At 36.4% G+C, this 16744-nt stretch overlaps 1 protein-coding gene across 1 annotated transcript; it reads left to right on the top strand.

Moving 5' to 3' along the window:
- Positions 1-5253: 5253 nt before the first annotated feature.
- Positions 5254-6267, top strand: LOC113352906. Its single transcript, XM_026596657.1, has 4 exons — positions 5254-5313; positions 5410-5482; positions 5815-5886; positions 5977-6267. The coding sequence occupies exons 1-4, from the start codon at positions 5264-5266 to the stop codon at positions 6121-6123; spliced, it is 342 nt and encodes a 113-aa protein (XP_026452442.1). The 5' UTR covers positions 5254-5263; the 3' UTR covers positions 6124-6267.
- The last annotated feature ends 10477 nt before the right edge of the window (positions 6268-16744 follow it).

Consider the following 16744-nt stretch of genomic DNA (forward strand, 5'->3'; position numbering starts at 1 on the left):
ATCAAGGAAAACTGCCTGATTAACAATATATGGCCCTGCAAATGAGAAACTTATCCAATTAATAGATGTCAAGGAAAAGGACCCTTATGCAGTAAAGCTGAACACATGGATACTGACCTTCTAACAAAAATTGAGAGTGGTAATCATGGAGCCAAACCTTCCTTAACGTGATACAGTACAATAGTAAGAGAAAATTAGCAAGAGTATCACATTTGTAGTCCAATGCGTCAAGCTCAAAACCAAAAGTGTTTCACCAATTGCTCCAATCACTACTTCTTTGATTAATTTCTTTTCTGCTAAGATCAAATTTAATATCTCAAATAAATAAAAATTCTGAAATAGAAATTGAAAAGCAAAGAAGAGACAAACTGGAAACCTATTGGCATGATCTTTCTCCTCCTCGGATTCAGAATAAACTGACTTCTTTTGTGTTGCAAATTCTTACTTTGCAAGATAGCCTTCTTGTCGTACTTCAATTGTTCTGTACCAGACCTAACAAATTAAGTGAAATTACAGAAAAGTTAATAAGTACCAGATACAAGATTCACCAAGATTCGCTGATAAACTTGCTATATTCATTCGAAAATTTAGAGTCATAAATTTTTGTTCTGATATACCTCATAATGTGATTGAGGGTCAACTGTTGTTAGACAGTCTGAACCTTATGAGTTAACAAAATTAATCTTTCGCAGTAAAAAATAATAATTCAAGATGTCATTTCCTAACAAAAAAAATATTCTGCTATCAGCATTAATTTTTGAATGTTATGGATGACAGGTGAAGGTTTGTGAATTGTTAGGGTCTGCAGACTACAGGTGCTTTTTCATGAGTCGAAGGGATTGGAAGTGGTTTTTCATGGGTATTAGATTCCAATCCATCCATATAAAATTATTAATTGTGTAGTTTTGTAACTTTAATAGATTCCTAACGGGAGAGACTGATATAACATGACTAATTAAAAAGCAGGGTCGTAGGCCCAGGCTAATTTTTAGGATCTATCGCTTGATGTAAGATATTTGTTAGATTTTTAAATTTAGTTAAACATATCTTTTGATTAAATATGATATTCAGCAACAACAACGAAAAAAATTATTATCAGGTGACTCAAATCCATTAATCGCTCGAGTAATTAATCTCTGCATTTGTGTTGATTGTATTTCTTTTTAATATGTTTAAGTATATTATATTGAATAATATTAGAAGTTACAGAAGAATTAACGTAATTATAAATCATACAACTAAAACCATTCAAAGAGATTGAGCCCCAGCCGTAGGCCGAGATGATACCTAGTCATTGTTTATGTTTATCTAAATTTAAAATACATGATCCAACCTTGATTATTGGGCATGAATTTTAGGAAAAGGGTCTTAATTAGACCCACATATGAAAATTACAACAAATAAAGGTCTAAGAGTGTCCACAACCGTACGAGCAAACTAAAAACAAAAACCAAACAAAATATTTAGGTTTAGAGGTGTTCAAACGCAACGCGTATACAACAAATTATAATCAAGCACGGGTTTAATATTACACCTCAAAATTGAGCGAACATATAATCTGCGTCTCACCGGCAGGCGAAGGTATTGGATACACCTAACTTATATAATAACCTATTGGGTAGGTAGGGTTCTTATACTAGCGATTTTTTTTTATCTTTAAAATAAAGAAAAATAATCGAGGTAAAATCTAATAGCTTTATTTTCACGATTTATAAAGGAGATACCAATTCTACTAGGGATTGATACCCGTATACCAATCCTGACCGTTGGATCAATGAAGTAGTATCAGTCCTTAGTAAGACTGGTATCCCCGTACAAATCATGTTTATTTAGCTTTTTTTTAGGGGATAACTTGTGGATGAGTCAAACGAAATACTATCTAAACCACTCGCCATGCCTATATAACAGTAGTATCGTTTCTTAAGAAACCCTAGAAACAGTTCAGCCTCCTTCTCTCCGTTTGATCTAGATGTATAAATCTAGGGTTACGGTCTCAGATTGTGCACTAAAGATAGGTAAGTCAACGTCCGGCGGTGGCGATTCATCATCTCTCCTTATGCCTGGGGTTAAATCAGATGATCGATCTAGAGAGAGGAAACCCCGCAGAATCAGATGTCCTGCTATCGATAAAACACCAGATGAACTTGAGGGATCCTTCATACAACTATACGCTGCTTACAGCGAAGCAGCAGTTCATAATAAGGAGGAGGGTGAATTCGATGATTGTGAAAGAAACTTATTGAGGTAATCAGAGGTTCTAGAAATCTCAAAATAATTTATATTAATGTTCGTCAATTTTTTCCTCAGGTTTTAGATCTTAAGAAGGTTGTTCCATTGATGATTAATTTATTGAAATATGATAAATGCGGGAAGCGTTTAGCTAGTTGTATTCTTATTACTTTCGAAGAGCTAACTCATGTGGCATTTCAAGTTCCTAGTCAAGAGATACAAGTTGGAAAATTGGTTGAATCTCTATTTGAAATGGAAGCCTTGGAAGTATTTGCTTCTACTCTTGGTAAGTTTTCTGAAGACGATGATTTACGAGCAGTACAAACTATTGCGCAGATTATTTTTCAAGGAGGAGCAGTTGTAGCAAAAACCGCTGGCAGTTCCAGGAAACTGATTATTTGGGTATCAGCAGCAATAAGAGGTACCAAATGGGATGCAAAAGTGTGTGATGTGGGTTTTTTAATGACTCTTTTGATGAATTATATGGAAAATGGACTTCTATTGGGAAGGGACACCCTACCTGCTGTTGTATATGCTCTTTCATCTCTTATTATGAGTCCTGAAGAAGAAAAAACAGAAAAACAAAAAAGAAAAGAAGAAGACCTGCCTTGGACTTTGTTTGGTTGTTTGTTTTTTCTATTAGAATATCCGGACAACAAAGTGCATTTTGTAAATGCTGGAGGAATCGAGGCAATGATTAAACTTTTACAGGACGGGCAGAAATTGGATGATTATATTTATGGATCTGCGATTGTGGCACTTGATATAGTGAAAGATTGTCTCGCTGCTTCTGACAAGTTTGAGAATGATGATTTGGGACTGGGCATTGCAATATTCCATGCTTCCATGGATATGGTAAGTCTCTTAAATTTATTACATGTCTGAAGAATTTATAAATAATTAGGTTGTGAATAATTCTGCCTATTACGTTATGGTAATTAGAAGGTTCTGAACAATGTAATTGCATCGCGAAGCATGGACATTGCAAGGTTAGTAACACTAGCCAAAAATATACGTCAAATGGAATTATTATCCATCACCTTACTTTAGTTAGAGAAAATGATTTGTGGAAAGGTTAAACTAGCATTCTAGGATTTTGGTATGCATATGATTTTGTGGCTTATGTTGCTGGAAGTTTTATTAGTACTAACTGGAAACATGTATGATCTTGTATTAGATTGTTTTGCCTGCAACTTATGATGTAAATGTTTTTAATCTTTATAAGAAACATATCTAGTATTCACAAGATTTACTTTTGTTACTTTCTCAGATTCTGCCGAGCACTATGCATTTTAAAGAAGAAATTGAAGAACGTCTTATATCTCTAATCGAATCATTAACTGGTAAGGCAAGCAAAATTTGTATCTTAACTCACTTATTGATGTTATTGATGTTTTTTTTGTCTGTTGGTTAGTCTTTGAGTGCCTAGATTTCCGAAATATAGTTGCGTGTCTTAAAGATTCTTGTTTTAGTCCATGGTCTCTTCCTTTCTGGATACCTTGTTGCCAATTTAAAGGATAAATCAGGGGTCAGATACACATTGACGTCTCAGGAAAAAAATGTTATGTTTGGGCGTTTAGGCCTGGATTATGAGAGCATCCCTTTGAATCCTACATCCCTACCATAAATCTATATGTCCCTTTCTCTAAGTTTCTAAACAATCTGTCAGGTCTTAGCAATATGAACATTGAGATGCAGGTATATAATAGATTAAGAAAGTTTTGGGGAACAATGACCTAATGGCCCATCACACTTTAGCCAACTCCCCTCTCACGACTTAATAGGCTCGTCAAACCTTTATTTTATTTTTTAATTATTAAGGTTGCTTCAAGTTTTCCGAATAAGTTGGATGAACTCCCTTGTCAAGGTGTAACTTATGGAGAAATATATCTTTGACCAAAGCTTCTTCACATCTAAACAGAAAGAAATTGGAGTCCTTAAGAAGAAAACAAGATGATTCTCAAATTATTACTCTGTGTACATGGCCTGATTGCAGTATGCAACTGCATTTTATCTACTCAATTCAGTCCGCAATCTGTATGATTTTTCCATGATGGGGAGTGTCTGTTCATCTTCTTTGGAAGTCATGTGATATTCTTGGCGGGGTATTTATAAAAAGTTTAATTAAGCTTGTTGTTGGTGTCCTCATGTCTAAGATTTGGCAGTCAGTTATTTTCTGGTGATGAGCTATAATATGGTCTTGTATTTTTTACGTATTCTTTGTCTATGTGAAGAACCATTGATTTGTATACCTTCCTGATTTCATCTTTGAAATTCATTGATGGCTTATCTTATCTTGTTCAGGTGGCAAGACGAAAAATTATACATTGTTAGCAAAGTTTGGGGAGAATGATTGTGAAAGAATCACTTGGCTTATGGAGCTCTTCACACGGTAATACACCCTACCTTATTGGTTGTCCAAGTCAAATTTTATCAAAGCTATAAATTGTATTTTTAATTTATTCTTCTTAAGTTATTAAAAGCACCGGTTCCAGAGATGTCTGACATTTCCTGAGATTCCTTAGCGGGCTTCTGATCGACTTAATATCGTGCAGATATGCCAAAAAAGTTGGCGCAATGGCGAATCATCTCAAAAGCAAACATGTTGCTTACATTTTCATGTCGCTTTTTTCTCATGATATCAGCTTGAAGTTTATTTGTTTTGATGTCAAATATCTTATAACCTTTTTCATCTCTTCTGCATATAATATTACAGCTGGACTCGTTTAAGCTCTACAAGAAAAAATGTGGAGATGGATTCTCCACGCTTCAGGTCAGCATTGATGTTGTTATAGTTATGAATATCGCAACTGCAAAGAAAAATTGGATAAAGTAATCCTTTTACATCTTATGCTTTTTGATGAGTAGAAAATAAAAAGATCTAAGCAGAGTTGGAGTTTGAAGTGTTTTTGCAAAATATTGTTAATGGGAGAAAGAAATGAAAAACTACCTGCGCTTCCTTTTTATTGTGAATGATTTTCTTTTTATCTTTTAGATCTTATCTCTTTCCTTTTGAATCTAATGTTTTCCTATTATGGATCTGCAGTCGATTGTTGTTATTCTTGGTTATCTTTGGTTGCCCGAGTGAGTGTTCACATCTACTTCTCTTGTTTTGATCTTTATCTGTATAAAGCCACTGCATGTGATATTTAACACAAGGTTATTATACTGGATTTGTAGGATAAAGGCTAAGATTGAAAGTGAATTGTCTCGTCACCGGATAGAGAAGAAACTTGTGCTGGATGTTCTCTCGGTATGTATTCAAATAAGTCACGTTCATTTGTGTCAAGTATTTTCATCATGTGATTGTTAATTTATATGGCATCAACCTTTTTGGAATTTGTTCAGTCTGTCTTGCTTGTAGTAGATTTGTTATTATCAGGATATGCGATCCATTGACTTCTTGTACTATAAAAAAATGTTGAGTTTTTCGTAGGTGATGAAGTGTTTTTTGTTTGGAACTATTAGAATGGTGTTTCCTTGTTCGAACTTTTTAGTGTCCTAGGGTTTATTAAGCAGTGATAACGATTAGGAGTATTATAAGAAACTTCCTGATGGGAACTTTTTATTTTTCATTCATGACAGGAATATCGTGACAACATTGGCAACGCCGGTGTTACGAAGACGGTGATCGAGAAATGCATAGCTCGCCTTGAGGTTATAAGTGTTTATTAGAAGCTAAAACCTTCGATAGGAGTTGAGTACGGAATATACTTATCTGAACTTTTTATCTTGAATGTATGAAAGGAAAATTATGACCAGAGTATGGAGCTGGATGCACAGGAAAATTCTGGCCAGAGGATGGAGCTGGGTGTACCGGAAAAGCCTGATCAGGAGTTGGAGATGGAGATGGAGGCAAGTAGCAAGCGGAAACGAGTGCACAACCTTCGATAGTTAAAGTTTATTTGAGGTTAAAACCTTTGTTTGGAGTTAGTATTGAATATACTGGATAATTGCTTTTTTTTTCTTTCATCACATGTATGATAGGAATATCATGAAAATATTGGTGATTGGATGACCCTGAAGAAAGTGAACAATCCAAAGTACATGTTATGGTTTTTAATCTGTTTATTGATGAGTGCCAAATATTGTATATATTTATCCCTTTTTGTTGGCATTTAACTCATCTTTTATGCATTAATTCTACATTTTATCCCTTATTCTGTATTTTCATTGTTTTCAAGAATAAATATTTTTCTTACTTAATTTTGCATTTTTTAGGTAATAAATAAAGATTGGATGAGTTGCGGAGCAAAAAGAGCAGAAAAGTGGTGAAAAGCCGGGAGAAATTACGCAAGGAAGCCGCAAAGAATGGAGCGCACGTCCAAAAATCTGGAAATGGGCTCAAGAAGAAGAAAGTTGTTCTTAAAGAAGAAGTGGGCTCGAGGTTTTCCAAGCCCAAACTCTTTTCCCAAACCCAAATCCATACCCGCTTGCGTCTTCAGCCGTCAGATCAGTTCTCAGGAGCATCCGACGGTCGCTCCCTTGCTGTGCATCGAAGTTTGATATCTCCGCCTTACACTACAGTACCTAACTCCATCAAGTACCGTTCGTTTCGTTGTATCTCTTCATCCGACGGTCGCTCATCTCCTGCCTCCGCATCGCCGTCAGATCCACCTACCATCTTTCCATCCATCGGTCCAGCTTCGCGAAACATCAAAATCCTCTACACCTGCTCAACACCCTAGTACCTAATACCCATACCCATCGCCAAACACACCCTTCCTCAAACCCCATCGACACCATCTTCCCCCCCCCCCCCCCCCCCCCCCCCCTCTCTGCAACAGTACCACCATGTCCGTCTCCATCACCACCATCTTTTCCCCCAAATCACTCCACCATCCTCTCCCCAAATCATTTAACCATCACCATTCGAGCCATCATTCCCCTACTCCTCTAGCTTTCTATAACATCAATTCCTCGATCTTTTCCTCTCACAGGAACCCTAGAAGAGAAATTGATGAAATAGATGAGCTAGAAAAGCAATTAGGGCATGGGAAGAACAAGAGAAGCATCAGGAGAAGGATTGGAGGCATGGGTCGACATCCACCAGTGTCAACAGTGATTAGGTAAAAAATTTATAAGAACCCTAATTTTTCTGATTTGGGAATTTTTTGGGGAAATCAATTGTACATCTAATTGAAGCATGGGTTAGTCCAATTAGGGTTGTTATCATAGTTAGGTATGATTTTATTTGATTTATTTTGTATTTTCACCAAACCCTAATTGGACTGATGTAGTCCTGATTTTTGGGGATTTTGTTGTTGGGTATAAATAGGTGTAAGGGTTGTGAATTAGAGGGGGATGCTCTCTGGACTAGCCAGTAGAGAATTGAGACAATTTTTAGTTAATGAATTTCAATTTCAGTTGCTTATCAGTTAACAGTTGAAAGTTGCATATGTTTTTAGTTATCTCAAATGTTGCTAGTTGTGTCTGAATTATCACATATGATGAATGTTATTGCTTTATCCATGTTTAGCATGAGCTAAATAGCACTAAGCTAAGGCTCAGTTGAAGCCTTGTGTACTGTCAATTGACAGGTTGCTAGGATAGTTCTTCTGTGCCCTGTTTTGCTTGAGCAAATGGGAGATACCAATGCTCATAGTGCCTGTGATTGGCTGTGCTGTCAAAAGACAACCAATGCTAGGGGCAAACTATTGAGCAATTTAGTATTCTTCTATTTCTAGATGTATGCATATGATCAAACTCAACCTAGAAACATGTCATTTGATTAGGACACAAGGTGGATCCTAAGCCTTGGCTTAACCACCAATCCCTTTGCAGTCACCTCTATTCAGTTCTATTTTGCTTCCTAATCAGTTATTCTCCTTGCCTGTTTTTCTTGTTTAAATTCCTGCAATTTGTAGCTGTTGTGCACTGAAATCAGTGCACAATCCTCACCTTTCCCTTGGCTTCCAAGCCTTGGTTCTTTGCTGCTTTACCTTGCTGTTTTCTTAGCTGTTTCCTTTGCTTTACCTTGCATCCTTGGTTCATGCCATCTGCCTTCTTTGTTTCACTGCCACTATAACATTGTGAAATTGTACCTTGTTTTACATCATTTGCTAGCTTAGGAAAACTCTCTAGTTTGCTCCCACTCCCTGTGGACTTTCCCCTGCTTACCTTCTATATCATAACTTGGCCTTGTATACTTGCAAGCTTTTGTGTGTCTTTGCTTGTCACACCATTTATTTAGATTATGTTTTTATGGCTTTGGTTCTGTTAGCTTCCACAAATTGTGTCACAGTTAACGGTAAAAGATTTAATCATAGAGTAATGATTTTGTACCAAATTCTATCACTACATGTATTGATAGATCAATATGCACTCCGTTCATTACATGTATTGATAGATCAATATGTTATCTTTCTTTTTCTTTTTTTATAGGCTTTGGGGATGGATATAACCGGAATTGGTGTTGAAGTATTTATAGGCAAAGTTTTGCAAACGGTTCAGCCTGGGAGATAAGGTAAACAGTGAAGAAGAAAAAAATGGTTGGAAGGAAAGAAAGATATGACGATCGACTACTTAGTCAATATTGAAGTCTGGGTTGATGACTTTCTAGTCTCTAGTCATAAAACACCCCAATCGTCGTCGCATTCAATTTTTGGTCCCTATTTCAAACTTTATGGACACCATTAAATACCCATTATCAAATAAGAAATGGGTTTGTAGTAAATTTTGGATTTCAGTTCGTCTTGGTCAGGAGCGAGACATTGGTACAATTTTATTTCTGGAAATTCTTGGTTGAATTTCGAATTTTTTATGTATAATTATGTTTGATACTTTATAAATATGTACTGGTATTAATTTTACAGATGCTGGAATGCATGCACAACTACATTGATGTGGAAATTTCCTACCAGTTTTATCTAAGAAGTATACATAGAGACTCAATCCCAGTCTCATTCTTTTTACTTGGTAAACCACGTTATTACGGTACACATGACAAAAACACCTTACATTTGGGAGGATTTTACTGTTTCTACTCGTCAACTATAAACATTATATATACTTGTCAAGTGAAAACACTAGCACATAACACACACACGGTAATGTAGCTGACTAATTGGAGACATGTGGAGGAAATTACTAATTGTCTATGTACCTTGCCATCTCCGCCTATTGTCTGTCAATTAGCATTATACTTGTTTCTTTCTTCTTCTTTTTTTCACTAGCAACGACAATTTCGCAAGCCATTATTAGAGCCGAAAATGTATTTGATCTCTTTGAATAATCAATTCAAACATGTATTTCGAAAAATCAATTCAAAGATGTATTTGAATAAAAACATTACATTTGTTTTGAGGAAGATGAAGCTTTCATCTATTTCTATATATATTTCTCTCCTCCTTCTATTGTTAGTTTGCAAATTTTTCGTTTATGGTATTCATCTAATTAACTCGATTTTAATGGAAATTTCATAACCAGGAACTTATATCTTCCTTTTTATTACACATTTAAAGACCAACATTCACTAGTAGCAAGTAACCATGCATAATAACTTTATTTATTTAGATATATCTGAGGTCATTTAAAGAAAAAGAAATTAATTAGCACTGAATGAAGATACTCTGCCATCCGAACCCACTGCACATGCCAGCGTTACCGTGGAGCCTTGTGTGAGCCGCACCGCTGCACCCATCTTCATTATATAGAGCAGCAGTTTGCCCTCCGTAATTGAAATTATAACCCCCATGAACAAAAATGGGTGAACAACCACAGTCTGTAATAATATATCCGCCGTTGTCGCAACCAGGTCCGTTATATACGGTCATCGAGCTGGCATTCGCAAAATCGCTTACTAAGGCTACAAAAAGTAGAGCCATGATCGCGATTGAAACAAATTTAGACGATGAACTCTTGTTGTTGTAAGCTGCCATGACTGAAAAAGCTGATAACTAGAGTACTATTATATGATACAGGTATTGGAAAGTACTTTTATAGGCTAAAGTTTTTGAAAACGTTAAAACCTTGCGATAATGACGATGAGGAGAGAACAGATTCCGGTAGGTTGCATGGCTGAACATCCGAGAAGATATTAATTAAGCTTGCTAGCTAATCATTATCCCTCCAGCTGTTTATTACATGATGAATATAGGCAAACTTATTTTGTCTTCTCTCACGATAAACAATGATTTTGTTTTGTAATTGGAATGGTAAAGATCCTTTTCGGTCCAGATGACAACTCAATAGGAAAAACTTAAAATCCCCACCGCTCGGGAATCCAATGTATGCATGCCCAACTACACGAAATGGTCAGATAATTTCTAAAAGAAATTTGAAGTGTAATTACCTCTCCTATGAAGGTATATATATGACTCATAAACGAATACATGTTTGACTACATGTACTGATGAGTTTCTGAACTCGCTACTGGCTACAGCTCTTCCTTTCAGAAATCAGAATGCACCTGATTCTTTTTGCAAGCAAAGGCGGATTATGATTCGCTTGTCGGAATAAATAAATAAGGATTCGCTTGTAGAAACTTTATGTGATGTTTGGAGCCGGAATCACACAAGAGAAACAGAAGATAGACGGATCATTTGTGACCAACATTATTAGTGTAATGATTATTATTATATTATATTTTATTATCATTTATTTTAATGGATTTTAAGAAATCCATAATTATGTAACGCTAGATTTTTAATTAAGGTTTTACCGATAAAACCAAATTTTAGCGATAGGATTTTATGAATTTAAAATCTGTTTTTGAATTATGTTCATGAATTTTATATTATATAGAACAAAAACTCTATTTTTACGTCGTTTCATTTAATTATTTATTTCTTGTTCATTGATTCATGTTTAATAGGGTAGTCTTCTTTGACGCAGGAGCGAGCCAGTAAGTCCCTATTGGGGAGGCAAAAAGTAACCATTGAGGTAGGCAAAAAGGAAAAAAAAGAAAAAAAAGAAACAACACTTGGGACAAAGAAAAACAAAGGCTTAGACTACATAAAGTTGGTTTTGGGAGCCAGCGCCATATGATAGCTAGGCAACTCCTACCTTTCCCTTCCATGAATTGGCTCCGCTCCTGCTTTGATGAGTTATGTTTTTGGATTTAGTCGTCCACTGCGGTTGCTTTAAATAACATTTGAGGAGTTGTATATAGGTGATGTTGTGATAGAGAATATGGAGTTGACATATTTGAGATAAATGATTTTTTTTTCTCACTTTAGTTGATAAAATGGTGGAATCGGTAGATCCTAGTCATGAGTCTTAGCATCATAAATCTTCATTATTTTAATTAATTTTCTTATTTCATTATTAATTCAAAAATCTCAAAATTTCTTTCTGCTTTCTTTATTAGGAATATTAATTACGGTGTTTAAAGAAAATGCTTTGCAAAAGAGGAATTACCTCGATATTCTTTGACCCAAACTGTGATGGGTTGATAGTGTAATTAATTACCTTAATGTTCTTTAGTCAGTCAGTCCCAGAGGTGGTCAGTAACAAAGTGCTAACGGGTGTCTGTCAGCGGTTGAAATAACCTGAATTGATATTGAGGTAATTTATGACAAGTAATATATTCATATGCACTTATAAATTGATAATTTATAAAAATGAAAATTTGTTGACTGATATGTCAGTACTATTTATAAAAATGAAAATTTGATCATGTGATGATTTCTAGTGGTTTTAGAATTAATGAATCTGATAAGTGTGTTTATACTAAACTTGTCAAGGATGCCTGTGTGATTGTATGCTTGTATGTTGATGATATGCTTATACTAGGTACAAACATGGATGTTATTAACTCCACTAAGAAACTGTTGAATGAGAACTTTGACATGAAGGACTTAGGCCCTGCTGATGTCATATTAGGTATGAAGATTAGAAAAACTTCTAATGGCTATAGTCTGAGTCAGTCTCATTATGTTGAATCCATACTTAAGAAATACAATCAGTTTAACTGTGAACCTGTTTGCATTCCATATGATTCTTCTTGCAAACTCATGAAGAATAAGGGTATAGGTGTTAACCAACTTGAGTACTCGAGAGTCATAGGAAGTCTGATGCATTTGATGAATTGTACGAGACCAGACATTGCTTATGTTGTGAGTAGGTTAAGCAGGTATACTTGTAATCCAGGGAAGAAACATTGGGATGCACTTATTAGAGTGCTGAAGTACTTGAAGTACACAATGACCTTTTGTTTGAATTACGAAGGGTATCCGGGGATTTTGCGATGCAAACTGGATAGCAGACTCAGAGGAGTCTAAGTCTACGAGTGGATATGTATTCACTCTAGAAGGTGCGTCTGTGTCTTGGAAGAGTTCCAAGCAGACATGTATAGCTCGCTCAACTATGGAGTCGGAGTTTATTGCGTTAGATAAAGCAGGAGAGGAGGCCGAATGGCTAAGAAACTTTTTAGAAGATATTCCTCTCTGGCATAGGCCTGTGCAAGCTATATCTATATATTGTGACAGCAAATCTGCAATGGGTAGAGCTAAAAATAGCTTCTACAATGGAAAGTCTATACATATGCGTAGAAGACATGATTCTTTGAAATTACTAATCTCAACAGGCGTTATTTCCATAGATTGGACAAGGTCCAAGGAGAATATAGCGGAACCTTTGACGAAAGGCTTGTCCAAGGAGATAGTTAGTAAAGCATCGAAGGGGATGGGGATTAGGCTCAAATAATTAAACTTGCCATGAAGGATACTCAACCTTGCTGACTGGAGATTCCAAGATCAAGGTTTCGAATGAGACAACTAATTTGTGGTAGTTAAAGGTAAACACTATCAGATAATTTCATTATATGTCCCTTCGCTATGGTGTTGATGTGATAGTGTGACTGCATGTGAAGGATGACTTTTAATTAAGTCTTAATGAGTTCTATAGTTTCAATTTAAAATTGAAGTGGGGTGTAGCAGTAAACACTCTTGATGGAACTCACCTATCTGAATGAGGAAGTGGGTCGCTTCCTATGAGAATGGAGCCAATTATTTAGAGCATTCTGAGAAACAGGATATGTCCAGGGCCAAAATGGACAAAACGGCACGAACTTAGCAACACTTGGAGGATATCATGCGTGGATATTATTTGAACTACACCAAACGCTAGCAGTTCAAGACATCGCGTTCACTGTCTAGCTAGTAGTTCCGGTAACTTCTCACTAAGCAAGGTTCAAGACCTCATGGACACCTTTGCCTAAATGGTATTTTCCTTACTCTGATTTTTTCGTTTTCCGATATTTCATTCATGGGGGGATTGTTGGAGAGAAATGAGTTTTAATTAAAAAGATTTTATGGTCTTGGTATGGTTTGATCTAATGACCTAAGGGTCTAAGGATACTCACTCATTTTTGGGTGAATGAAGTGGAACCTTTAGTCCCACATTGTGGAAAACTAAAGAGGAGCTCCACTATATAATCATACACTTATGTATGAATTGTAAAACGTGGGTGGAGCGGGTGGGCAAAAATACATATTTTGACCCATGCGATATACGCGTATACCATGCACCAAGTCCCTTTCCTATTCGGATTTACTTTTTGGAGAATTTTTTCTTTAGGAATTTAATTCCAAAATTATTTTTTAAGAGTTTTATTTGTGGGAAATTCCTTTTACGAGTTTTACTTGTTTTTGAAGAAAAAAAAAAACCTAACTTGATTTGCAAGTATCTCATCCTATAAATATGACTCGAAATTCTGTTTTTAAAAAACACAAGCAGCGACTATCTCTAGGTCTACTTTTCTTCTTCTTCTTATATTTTGTGCGGCGTTTTGCTTCCATCCCTGTTGCTGAGTTCAAGAGTGGGTAACTTGCGTTGTGCTAACTCAAGTTATATCGGGCAGTCTTATCCTGGACACATCTTCGCACGTTGGGGTTTAGCATTACTTCAGAGTATACCCGCGAACTAATGTGTTAAGGACAGCTTGTTGAACCTGTGATTCTGCCCTCATCAATTTGTTCGTGGTAGAGTTGTTTGATACTGTTCTTTATATTATTGTTTGATACATCTGACGTTTCTTCAATTGTTGCAAGATTCCAACAATCTTAACACATTATATTCCTTGTAACAATGGGAAAGAACGATGTTGAAAGACCACAGAAGTTTAACGGAAAGGATTTCAAGAGATGGCAATCCAAGATGCTATTTTATCTAAGCCATCATGAACTGGATTATGTACTTGTTCCACATGCTGAATTGATGAATGCTGAAGGTTTAACTGAGGAGGCGATCGAGTATAACAAGAGGTGTAATTTTCTGGCGAAAAATCATATCATGAATGGTTTGGAAGATGCGATGTATGATTTTTACAATGCTAAAGAAAATTTCAGTGCTTATGATTTGTGGACTGCGTTAGAAGCAAAGTATCAAGCGGAGACTGCAGGGAGCAAGAAATTTCTGGTGGCGAAGTTTATGGACTTCAAGATGACGAATGATAAACCTGTTGTTGATCAATTTCTCGAATTTCAACAGATCATTAATGAGATTCTTGCTGAAGGTATGGTCATTGATGAGACGTTTCAAGTATCTGCGGTAATTGAGAAGTTACCATCTTCTTGGTCTGAATACAAGAAAAAGCTAAGACATGAAACTGGCGAGATCAACATGGTTGAATTAGGAAAGAAAATTCAAGTGGAAGAGATGCTGTGCACCAAGGATAAGAACGTGTCTTCTGCAAGGGACATGAGTAACAAAGCTCATATGACTGAACACAGATCTTCCAAAGCTGGAAAAGGTGAGAGTAACAATCGTAACTCTAAGCGTGGTCCTCCCAAGAAAGGTATGTTTCGAAAACCAGAGTCTAGCATTACTAAAATTAAGGGTGCTTGTTATGCGTGTGGAGTTACTGGACATATGGCAGTTCACTGTAGACATCGTAAGGACAAAAAGGATAGTGCTAACTTGGTTGAAAAGAACAAGGACGAGTTTTCTGCAGTAGTGTCTGAAGTTAATTTGGTGACCAATGTGATGGACTGGTGGGTAGACTCTGGAGCTACCAAGCATGTTTGTGGGAACAGAGACCTGTTCACCTCCTACCAGAGGGTAGGGGAAGGCGAGAAACTCTATATGGGTAACTCATCTGCATCAGAGGTTGCAGGAAAAGGAAAGGTCGGTCTGAAGCTCACATCTGGCAAGACTCTCACATTGAATGAAGTTCTTCATGTTCCAGACATCTGCAAAAATCTTGTTTCTTGTTCTGTTTTAGATGATAAGGGTTTTAAAGTTTCAATTGAGTCTGGAAAACTTATAGTAACTAAGGGCAATGATTATGTGGGTAAGGGTTATAAGACTGGAGGTCTTTACAAACTTAATGTAACCTGTCCTGAAGTGAAATTGAATGATTCTTCTGCTTACATGTGTGTGTCATCGAATGTTTGGCATGGTAGACTTGGTCATGTAAATTACAAATCAATGCATAAACTGGCTAGCGTAGGCTGCATACCCAAATTCACTTTGGATAAAAGTTATAAGTGTGAGATTTGCGTAGAATCTAAGCATGCTAAGAAATCATTCAGGAAGAATGTCCAGAGAAACACTAAACCCTTAGAATTGATTCATTCAGACGTAGTTGACATGAAGTCAGTTCAAACTAGAGGTGGTAAGAAATGGTTTGTCACTTTTATAGATGATTGTACGAGGTACTGTCAGGTTTATTTGCTTAGAGGGAAGGACAATGCCTTAGAAGCCTTTAAGATATATAAACGTGAAGTTGAAAACCAATTGAATGCTACCATTAAAACTTTTAGGTCTGACCGTGGTGGTGAGTATCTAATTCCTATTGGAGATTTCTGTGAAGAACATGGGATAATACATGAAACTACAGCCCCTTATTCACCTCAATCCAATGGTGTAGCTGAACGAAAGAACCGTACCCTTAAGGATATGATGAATGCCATGTTGATTAGTTCAGGATTACCTTCGAATTTGTGGGGGGAGGCTATCCTCTCAGCCAATTACATCCTGAACAGAGTACCCTTTAAAGGATCAGATAAAAGTCCATATGAGTTATGGAAAAGTAAACAACCATCTTATGATTACTTCAAAGTGTGGGGGTGCTTGGCAAAGGTGGCCATCCCTCCTCCTAAGACAAATAAGATAGGACCCAAAACCGTTGATTGTGTTTTTATAGGGTATCCTGAGCATTCTAGTGCTCATAGGTTTATGGTTGTGAGTTCTGAAATTTCTGACATAGGGTTGAATACTATCATGGAGTCTAGGGATGCTGAGTTCTTTGAGAATGTTTTTCCTATGAAACGTGATTCTCGAAAGAGATGTTTAGATGATCCCCTAGAATTTACATCATCCAGTCAGTCATTACCTTTAGAGGAAGATGAACCAGAAATAGAACCTAGAAGAGGTAAAAGGGTTAAAACTATGAAAACCTATCCTGGTTGCATTACATACCTAGCCGAGTCTGATCCTCAGACTTACAAAGAAGCCATGACTTGTCCTGAAGCTCCGTGGTGGAAAGAAGCTTCAATTAGTGAAATGGATTCCATTCGAGAAAACGGTACTTTTGAACTTGTAGATTTACCTCCAGGGTCTAAGGCCATAG

The sequence above is a fragment of the Papaver somniferum genome, chromosome 2 (genome assembly GCF_003573695.1).
Source record: "Papaver somniferum cultivar HN1 chromosome 2, ASM357369v1, whole genome shotgun sequence".
NCBI lineage: Eukaryota > Viridiplantae > Streptophyta > Magnoliopsida > Ranunculales > Papaveraceae > Papaver > Papaver somniferum.

Coding starts and splice junctions, on each gene's coding strand:
- LOC113352906 (XM_026596657.1), top strand. CDS start 5,264: ATGGATCTGCAGTCGATTGTTGTTATTCTTGGTTATCTTTGGTTGCCC. Junction 5,483..5,814: donor TTGTGCTGGATGTTCTCTCG/GTATGTATTCAA, acceptor CATTCATGACAG/GAATATCGTGACAACATTGG. Junction 5,887..5,976: donor AATGCATAGCTCGCCTTGAG/GTTATAAGTGTT, acceptor AATGTATGAAAG/GAAAATTATGACCAGAGTAT.